The sequence below is a fragment of the Ornithorhynchus anatinus genome, chromosome X3 (genome assembly GCF_004115215.2).
Source record: "Ornithorhynchus anatinus isolate Pmale09 chromosome X3, mOrnAna1.pri.v4, whole genome shotgun sequence".
Lineage (NCBI taxonomy): Eukaryota > Metazoa > Chordata > Mammalia > Monotremata > Ornithorhynchidae > Ornithorhynchus > Ornithorhynchus anatinus.
Genome location: NC_041751.1, coordinates 2,039,337 through 2,049,468, shown reverse-complemented (window position 1 = coordinate 2,049,468; position 10,132 = coordinate 2,039,337). Strand labels below are relative to the sequence as shown.

The window sequence follows — 10,132 nt, the reverse complement described above, 5'->3', positions numbered from 1 at the left end:
GCGCCCGGGTCGATAAACAGCGCGGAGCTCCGCCGCCGCGTTGCCCGAAGCGCGAGTCCGCGTAATAGAGCTCGCCGACTTGAGCGCGGCCTCTCCCCGTCCCGGAGGGTTTGCGATAGCGGCCGGCGGCGGCCGTCTGGGAAGGGATCCGTTCCGGTCCTCCTCCCGGTGAGGACGGGGAACCCCCGCGAGGAAGGCCGGAGGCGAGGCCCGGGCGCCGTGTCCCTCGATCGCGCCCTCCGCCCTGGAAGCGCTACGGTGGGGAGCCTCGGCGGCCGGGTCTCCGTCGGAAAGAGCAGACGTTCGTTCTTGGAGCAGGGTTCTGGGTCGGCGGGGCCGGCGCCGGAAGCTCGGGATTCCCGGGCCTACAGGCCCGAAACCATCACGCGGAAAGACGGCGGCGGCACGGGTCCGTGCCGGGGGCTGGCACTGGGGCTGACGCACGGGCTGACGCAGCTGGCATCCACCCCGCCTATGGACGGCAGGTAGGCGTGGTGGAGGATGGGGAGCTGGAGGGACAGCCGTCGCTGGATGCTGGGGACGGGAGAGGGGAGGGGACGGGAGAGGGCAGAGGAGAGGTAATGGAAAGGGGAGAGGAGAGAGAAAAGAGAGGAGGGGAAAGGAGAAGAAAGAGGAGGGGAGAGGAGAGGAAAGGAGAGAGGAGAGGAGAGGAGAGAGGGGAGAGGAGAAGGAAGGGGAAAGGAGAGGAAAGAGAGAAGAGAAGAGAGGAAAGAGAGGAGGAGAGAGGAGAGGGGAGAGGAGAGGGGAGAGGAGAGAAGAGAGGAGAGGAGAGAGAAAGGAGGAGAGGAAAGGAGAGGAAAGAGAAGGGGAGAGGAGAGAGGAAAAGAGAGGAGAGGAGAGAGGGAGAGGAGAGAGGGAGAGGAGAGAGGAAGGAGGAGAGAGGAAGGAGGAGAGAGGAAGGAGGAGAGAGGAAGGAGGAGAGAGGAAGGAGGAGGGGAGAGAGGAGAGGAGAGTCAGACGGGCGGGCGGACGACCGACAGAACGGCCCAGGAGCGAGCGGGGGCCGGGGGCTCCGAGGAACCAGACGGCCCAGAGGAAACCCGGCTTCGCCGACTCCCGTTCCTCCAAAGGGCGGAATACCCTGACCCCCCCCCTCGGGCCCCTTCTAGACCGTCAGCTCGCCGTGGGCGGAAAACGTGTCCGTTCACCCTCACGGCGGGGAACTCTCCCAGGCGCTCGGGACAGCGCTCCGCCCAGCCGGCTCCCCGGTCTTCCCACCCACCCCCCCCGTTCCGCCCCGCCCCGCCCGGGCGGCTCACGGGCCTCGGTCCCGGAGCTCTTCCCCGGGGGCCTCCACGGACTCGGCCGGTCCCCGGCGCCCCGGGAGAGCCCGAACCGCCCCGGCTCTTTCCCGCCGCCCGGCGGTCGGCGGCAGTCGGCCGGGGAGAATTTCGGGGCCCGGAGCCCGAAAAGGGCGCGGTCGACCAGAGCGCCGGCCGACCCCATCCTCGCCGGGGGAAGGCCGCGCCGGTGGCCCCCCGAGGCTGGGTTTTCCCCAGAAAGGACTCACTGTTCGGGAGAGTTGATGTCTTCTACGGGGCCTCCGCTCGTCCGCGGGGGTTCGCCCGGGGTCCATTCGGGCGGAGGGTTTCGGCTGAGGTGGTTTTTCAGGATGGCCTGTTCGCCGTCTGAATGGCGGGACGGTAGGAAGAGAAAAAATGAACGGACAGAAATCGAACGCACGGATCCTCGGGAACGGACGCAGCAGCCAGTTGCCCGCGTTCCCGTCGGTCGGGCCTGCGGCATCCGTCGCCGTGGTCGGGTCCCGAACCGTCCCGGCCGTCGCCGGACGGGGAGGCGGCGCGGCTCGGTGGGAAGAGCCCGGGCTCGGGAGTCGGGGGGGGGGGGGGGTGGGGATCACGGGCTCGAATCCCGGCCCCCGCCTCCCGTCAGCCGCGCGACCGGTCCCTCGGCCCCTCGGCGCCTCGGTTCCCTCGTCCGTAAAATGGGGACGGAGACCGGGAGCGCCCCCGCGGCTCCCCCCGGCGCTTAGGACGGCGCTCCGCGCACAGCGAGCGCTTAACCGACACCCGCGTCGTTACCGTCGGCTGCGGGACTCTGGGCAAGCCGCGTGCCTCGGGTACCTCCTCTGCTCTGCAAAATGGGGACGAAGCCTGGGAGCCCCACGTGGGACGACCTGACGGCCCCGTGTTTACCCCGGCGCTCCGGAGGGAGCTCGGCACGTAGCGAGCGAGCGCCCGCCAGATACCGTCGTCGTCACTGTTGTTATTCGAAGCAGGGAGGGAAGGCCCGATTCGCCGGCGCACCCCGGCCCCTGGAAACCACGGCTCCCGCGCGGGCGCCGGGCCCGGCTCCTCGCGGGCAGGGGACGCGGCTGTCGTACGGTACGGCGCTCCGCCCGCGGCGAGCGCTCCGTAAATACGGACCGCCGATCGACCGAGCCGCTTGGATCCTCTCCACCCCGGTGCTCGGTGGAGCGCTTTGCGTATAGCGGGCGCCCAAACGCCGCCTCTGTGATCACGACGGTTACGTTATCGCCGTCGGCTGTGTGACCGTGGGCGGGTCCCTTCACTTCTCTGGGCCTCAGTTCCCTCATCTGTAAAATGGGGATGCACCGCGGGCCCCGCGTGGGACGACCCGATGACCCCCGTATCCCCCCCCCCCCGCCCCCCGGCGCTCGGCACGGTGCTCTGACGTCATCGTCGGCAGCCCCCACGGGGCTTCGGCAGACGACGCTGGACATTCCGGGGGACGCTCCGCCGGCCTGACCGGGGTGACCGGCTTCCGCTGGGCCCCCCCCCCCCCCCGCCCCCCCTTCCGCGCGTCGCCCCGACTTGCTCCCGTTGTTCCTCCCCGCTCCCGGCGCTTATGTGCCTATCTATGATTTCTTCATCCCCATTCACGTCCGTCTCCGCCCCCCCCCCCCGTGCTAGACGGCGAACTCTCTGCGGGCGGGGGATGCGTCTATTCACCGAGGCACGGTACTCTCCCGAGCGCTTAGGGCGCTCGATAAATAGGACCGAACGAGTGAAGGAAGGAATGTCCTCGGGAGGGCGGACGTTGAGGGAGGGCGGCTCCAACGCCGCCCATTGCGGCCTCTGCTCCTCCTCGGCCTCGGCCTCTTACCGCTTCGGATGCCGAGGATATCGTTGAGATCCTGATAGTGGTTTTGCTTTCCGTAGGCGGTCTTCTCCGGAGTGTCCTGCAGCTGCATGGTCACTTCTTCTAAATCCTTGTCCAGCTGGAAGAGAGGAGCGGTCAAGAGCCAGGGGCTAGCGACCGACAGCCTTCCCCGATCCGAGGAAGAGGGTCTCCCCGTACGGTTCCGGACGGGCCCGCCCGCGCATCCGACGAAAACCCCCCTCCGCCGGCTCCGGACCTCTCGCCCTCCCACCTCGCCCCACTCCCCTCCCGGGACGGCCCGGCCCCTGACGGCGAGGCCGAGTGGGAAGGAGCCCGGGCCCGGCGGTCCGGAGGACCCGGCCTCCGATCCCGGCTCGGTCGCTCTGTCGGCCGTGTGCGCCTGCGCCCGTCACGCCGCCCTCTCCGTGCCTCGGTTGCCTCCTTTGCAAATGGAGAATGGGACCGCATCCGACCCGATGAGCCCGTATCTGACCCGGCGCCCGGCAAGAGCCCGACGGATGCCGTGACGCCAACCCCGTCTGCTGCCGTTTCGGGGAGGCGTTCATCCCCTCGATTCCGTTTATCGCCACCGTTCTCGTCCGTCCGTCTCCCCGGATTAGACCGTGAGCCCGTCGGTGGGTAGGGACGCCCCCATCCGTTACCGACCGGCCCGTTCCGAGCGGCTGGGACGCTCGGTAAAGGCTACCGAACCTACTCGGCGTGCCTCGATCCCATCTCTCTCACCCTTGACCCCGCCGCTCTCCCCGTCCTCGAAGCCCTGCCGACACCATCTCTCTCTTCCAGGAAGCCTTCCCTGACTTCTCACCTCCCCACCCTACCGTCCCTCCCTTCCTTACCCAGGCCCACGGCCCCCGATCCCTTTGCTGTCCACCTGACCTCCCCAACTATCCTTCGAATCTGCTCCTTCGCCCTCCCCGTGGTATCTTTTACGGTCGCTTTCCCCGGCCGGACGGGAAGCTCCTCGTGGGCGGGATCGCGTCCACCGAGCCCACCGCACTGCAGTCTCCCCGGCGTTGGGTCCGGCGGTCTGCCCCCGGGAAGCGCTCACTGGATGCTCTGACCGGTTGCCCTGACCTACTTATTTTGTTAATGGGGCGTCCGTCCCCTCGATTCTGTTTATCGTGATCGTGTCGTCCCGGTTTTGTCCGTCCGCCTCCCCCGATGAGACGGCGAGCCCGTCGCCGGGCGGGGACCGTCCCTCTCCGTGGCCGAGCTGTCCGTTGCGAGCGCTTAGTCCGGTGCTCTGCGCGGAGTAAGCGCTCACTAAATACCGTCGGCTGAATTAGAAAAGAAGAACGGAAGGCTAGAGAGGCCACGTGGCCCGGTGGATAGAGCAGGGGCCCGGGAGTCAAGACGACCGGATTCTAATCCCGGCCCCGCCACTCGTCTGCTGCGTGACCTCAGACAGAGCGCCTCTGGGCCTCGGTTATCTCGACTGTAAAATGGGGACCGAGACCGCGAGCCCTACGTGGGACACGGACTGCGTCCAACCTGATCGGCCTGCGTCTACCCCAGGGCTCGCCGAAGTGCCCGATAACACCGTAAAATGACAACAGTAAAAAAAAAAATGAGACTCCGCGCGACTCTGGAACGGTCCCCCGGTCCATCCGGCCCGGGATCCCCCGGTCCATCCGGCCCGGGATCCCCCGGTCCCCTTCGAGGAACCGTTGTCGGGTCGCTGTCCTGGACGTCCAACCCCCCCCCCCCCCGACTCTTCCTCGCGCGACCCGCCACGGCCGACCCGTCCCTGAATTTCCCCACGCCTCGGGGAACCTGCTCCGATTTTCGGCTGCCCGACCCCCCGAGGGAACACGATGCGTTCTGACCGCCCGCTGGGTGAGGTTTCCCCATCCGGTCGCACGCTCCTCTCTCCCGCCAGAACGCCGGCTGTGCCAAACGCGGATTCCACGTGTGCCCCGGTGACGCGCTCTGCGATTTTACTTGACCGTCGGACAGCTGCGGCTGGACCGAAAGCGCCTGGAGCGAAACCTCTTCGGCACAGGGCGAAGAATATTCCTGTCAGAGGACGCCGGGGGCTCGTCCTCTCCCGGGAACCTCGGGCTAACGTCCTCCCCGCCCTCGGAGGCCGCCTTGTCCCGGACCCGGCCCAGGGCCGAGGGAGGGAGCGGCCTCCTCCCCGGTCCGCGGGGGCCCAAGGTCACGGCTGCCCTCCACGGCCTTCCCTCTCCTCCTCCCCCTCTCCCGTCCCGCCCCCTCGGCACCGTCCTCGTCCGCTCGACCGTGTGGCTCTTCATCGCCCTATTTATTTTCTTTAAGGAGACGCCCATCCCCCCGATTCCGTTCATCCGCCACCGTTCTTGCGAGCCGCTCTTCCCCCCGACTCTGTCTCCCGCCGCCGTTCTCGTCCGCCCGTCTCCCCCGATCGGACCGGAAGCCCCTCAGAGGGGCAGGGACCGTCTCGATCCGTTGCCCGTCCGTCCGTTCCGAGCGCCCGGTCCAGTGCTCCGCCCCCAGTAAGCGCTCAATAAATACTACTGGGTGAACGAATGGCCGTCCTTCAGGGCGGGGGTCCGCCTGTCCGCTTCGGGGCAGCCGGGTCTCGGGAGCCGGGGCCAGGAGAGGCCGTGGAAGGTGAGGTGAGGCTCGCGGGGGGAGAATGAGGTCGAACAACCCCAGACTCGGATGCCCGCCCCACCTCCTCGAGGACCCCCAGCCCCGGCCCACCTCATTTCCATCCCTTCCGGCGGAGGGCTGTCGGGGCGCGGGCCGAGGGAGGCGGCGGTCGCCGTCGCGGCCGGCGGCCCGGCGGGCCCCGGGGCCTGGTCTCCCACAGCTTCCTAACCTCGCAGTTCTCAGGGACCCGGGGGGAGAGGGAGAGAGCGGGAGAGAGGGGGGGGGGGGTCCGGCCCGGAAAACCGGGGCGCGGGCCCGGGGCGGGGGAGGATGCCCTCCTTGCGCGTCTCTCGGGACCCGATCCCGCACCCACCTCCGTGATCTTCATCCTGAGGCGATGGTTCTCCGACTGGAGCCCTTCGAGGCGCGACGTGCTGGCTTGGTTGACGCTGGTGACGGAGGTCGATGTCTTGGAGTCTTCTTTCTTCTGGTTCTGAGTGAACTGGAAGCGCCGGTTCTGCGTGGCTGCGTCCGGGTTCGTCCTCAGCGTGATGAGCTGGGAGGGCGAGACGGGAAAAGCTGAGCGAGAGGAAACCCCGCGTGGGCCCTGGCTGACGGTTTCATCCGGCTCAACTCCCTGCTCCCGTCCAACTCACCGCCGAGAGGCATCGAGCCATCGATCGGCGTATCTATCGAACGCTTACGATGCGCCGGGTACTTCCGCCCGCCCGCCCGTCCGTCCGTCCGGTTGTATTTATCGAGCGCCGCGCCGAGCGCCGGGGAGGGTGCGATACGAGAGCGGACCGGCGCGTCCCCGGCCCGCCACGGGCTCACGGTCCGGAGGACGAGCCGGCCGCGAAGGGCACGGCGCAACGGGATCAGCGCGCGCGATCCCCGACCTGGAGGGACGTGCGGTCGGTCGGGGGAGGCAGCCACCTACGAGTCGGAGAAGAGTCTACGGGGGCTTCGAACCGTACCGCGGGGCGCCTCGTTCATCCGAGCGGCTTCGCCCGAGCAAAGCCGGCAGTGCTCCAGCACCTCCCACACACGCCCCGGGACCCGATTAACTCACCCGGTCCCGTGCCGACGGTCCCGGGCCTATCTTATTCCTTCCTCTTCCCCACCCCCTCCTTCCCACCTCCCTCCTCCTCCTCCGCCGGATAGCGAGCTAACGGTAAAGAACCCCAGGTACGGCCGTCGAGAAACTCGCCAATTGACGCCCCCGGTCAGGCGGGAGCCCGGATTTCTTTGATTCGGCGTGGCCCAGTAGAAAGGGCCCGGACCTGAGGGTCGGAGGGGGTGGGTTCGAATCCCAAGTCTGCCACTTGTCTGTCGCGTGACCCTGGGCAAGTCACTTGCCTTTCCCGTGCCTCGGGCGGGGAAGGTGTCCGTCTTACTCGTTCGGTGGTGTTTCCTGGGCGCCCACTATGTGCAGAGCACTGGACTAAGCGCTCGCAACGGACAGGTGGGTAGCAGACAGGGACGGTCCCCGCCCTTCCACGGGCCCGCGGTCCGATCGATCCCATCGGCCTGTTTTACCGTCGTATCCTACTCTCCCAAGGGCTCGGTACAGCGCTCTGCGCGCAGCGGGTCCTCGATAAATACGACCGACTGACTAAAATGGGGATTCGATATCTGTTCTCCCCCTCTAGGCCGTAAGCTCACTGCGGGCAGGGAACGTGTCCACCCGCTCTATTATACTGTCCTCTTTCAACCACTTAACGTAACAGTAACGTCGGCATCCGTTAAGCGCTCACTACGCGCCGGGCGCCGTTCCGCGCGCCGGGGGAGAGACCCCCCGTGAGGCTCCCGGTCTCCACCCCCCCCACCCCCCCCATTTTCCCGACGAGGTCACCGAGGCCCAGGGAAGCGAAGCCACCCGCCCGCGGTCACGCAGCTGCCGGGCGGCACAGCCGGGATCGGAACCCACGACCTCCGACCCCCAAGCCCGGGCTCTCCCCACCGAGCCGCGCCGCTCCGCGACAGGGCGCTCTGCCCGCAGCCGACCGCTCGGCGAATCCCCCCCGCCGGACTGATCTGGGAAACCGGCTCCACTCCCCCGGAGAGGACCGGACGGGACGATGAAGCCCCCACGAGAAGCGGCGAGGCCCGGCGAAAAGAGCCCGGATCCAGGAGTCGGAGGCCCGGGGTTCAGATCCCGGCTCCAGCCGATCGCCTTCCACGTGACCCGGGGCGAGTCGCTCGGCTCCTCCGTGCCTCGGCTCCCTCGACTTAAAACGGGGATCGGCTATCCGTCTTCCCTCCTACTCGGACCGGGGGGCGTCCCGACCGATCAGCCCGGACCCGGCCCGGCGGCGAGGACGCCGTCTGACGCGTAACGGCCGTCCCGACGGGTGCCGGCACCGAGAAACAGAGAGGGAGAGGAAGTTCCGCGAGTGCGGGCTCCTACCTTCGGCATGAAGACGAGGCAGAGGGTAATGGTGCTGCAGAATATAATGACCAGGGCTACGATGCAGAACTGAACGTTGGGCTGATCCCGGGTGAGGAAGGATACGGCCGCCCCGATGATGCACATGATCCCCACGTTGTACACGCTCATCCCGATGTACTTGCTGTCGTTCAGGGCGGGGATGCTCACGTTTCTCGTCTCCCAGGCTAAGAAACAACCGAACAGCTGAAACGGGGAACAGAAAAGGCAGACTGTGACTGCTGGCCGTGCCCGGGTGACGGGGCGGGAGGACGGCGGAACGGCTGACGGGCAGAGGGGCCCGGCCCCCCCCCCCCCGGCCCCGGACGTCAGATCCCGCACAGCCCGCGGGCCCGGGAGGCCGAGGAGCCGGGGTCGAACCCGGCGTGGGACCGTAGGCGGGCCACTCGACGTCCCCCCCCCCCCCCCCTTCCCTCGTATGGAAAACGGGGATTCGATGCCCGTTCTCCCTCCTACTCGGACCGCATCCCATCCGGACCTCGGCGCGGTACTTCCCGCGGGCCCGGGGGGGTCGGGGTCTCGTTCCGGATCTGCCACCGATCCGCCGGGTGGCCTCGGGCGGTTCGCGGTAACGTTAAAGACGGCGCCCTGCGCGTCGCGAGCGCTTGACCGATACCGTAATCATCCTATCCATAAGAGCCACGGGGCTTGGGGGGGGGCCGGAGGCCGCGGGTTCCGCTCCCGGCGCCGCCGCTCGTCGGCTGTGGGACTTGGGGCGGGTTCCTTCACTCCTCCGGGCCTCGGCGACCTCGTCCGTCAAATGGGGACGGAGCCCGGGGGCCCCACGGGGGGACCGCCTCGTCACCCCGTATCTACCCCAGCGCTCGGAACGGTGTGAGCGCTTTACAGATACCGCCGTCGTCACTGAAAGCGGACGTCACTCGTCGGGTTCCGATTCGGGACCCGCCACCGATCCGCTGCGTGGCCTCGGGCGGTTCACGGCGACGTCATATCGCACGCGTGATATCGATCATGTGTAATCGTAAGTATCGTCCCGTGGATGGCGGACAGGCGGACCATCCGACCGCGCGCCCGTCGGACGGCGGGGACCGTCCCCGTCTGCGGCCGACTCGTCCGTTCCAAGCGCTCAGTACAGTGCTCTGCACAGGGTAGGCGCTCAATGAATACTACTGAACGAACCAACCAACAGGAATCTCCTCGTGGTTTAGATCGAGACCGGGAACCGGGCTCCGTCGTCCATCCCCCGGGAGTTCCGGTCTCGGGACGGAGAGCGAGCGCCTCCCGGCCGATCGGAAGCGTCCGGGCCGGGCGGGTGTCCGCCCCCGGAATTCCCCGCGTGGGCCGAGGAGAAGGATCCGGGATTCCATCTCCGTCCAAACCCAAATCGCGTCAGCCGGGACCGCCGGCACAACGGACGACCCCGCCCCCCCCCCCCCCCCCCCCGGGAAAGACAGCCCTCCCCGGAACAGTCCGTCCGTCGGTCGGTCGGTGGTATTTATGGAGCGTTTACTCCGCGCAGAGCACCGCGCTGGGCGCTCGGGAGAGGACGGTCTACCACTACGTTCCCCGCCCGCGGCGAGGTCCCAGCCCCCCGGGATCTCGCGCATCCTGCGGATCCCCGACCTGAGCCCCGGTAGGGTCCGGCTGAGTCGGCTTCCGCCGGGGCGGCATTTCCGATTTCATCTTTCCTAATGACGACGACGACGATAATGACGTCGGTATTTGTTGAGCGCTCACTGTGCGCGGAGCACTGTTCTAAGCGCCGGGGGAGATGACGGTATCTGCTGAGCCCTCACTCCGTGTCAGGCACCGTACCGGGCGCCGGGGCGGAGGCGACTCAATTAGGTTGGACCCAGTCCCCGTCCCGCAGGCCGCCCACGGTCTGAGCAGGAGGGAGAAGAGGAGAAACGGAGGCACGGAGAGGTTCGGGGCACAAAGCGGGCGATGGGCAGCGCCGGGACCGGAACCCACGCCCCCCGGCTCCCACGCCCGGGCTCTTTCCACTAATAATGACGACGTCGG

The 10,132-nt window shown here is 68.0% G+C and overlaps 1 protein-coding gene across 1 annotated transcript in view; it reads right to left on the bottom strand.

The window, feature by feature from the left end:
- Positions 1-282: 282 nt before the first annotated feature.
- GABBR2 (gamma-aminobutyric acid type B receptor subunit 2) overlaps positions 283-10,132 on the bottom strand; it is a 211,613-nt gene continuing 201,763 nt past the window's right edge. Inside the window, 5 exon segments of the mRNA XM_029053600.2 lie at positions 283-534; positions 1,532-1,649; positions 3,109-3,223; positions 6,074-6,256; positions 8,111-8,335. Of these exon segments, the coding sequence (XP_028909433.1) occupies positions 366-534; positions 1,532-1,649; positions 3,109-3,223; positions 6,074-6,256; positions 8,111-8,335 (810 nt within the window). The 3' untranslated portion in view covers positions 283-365.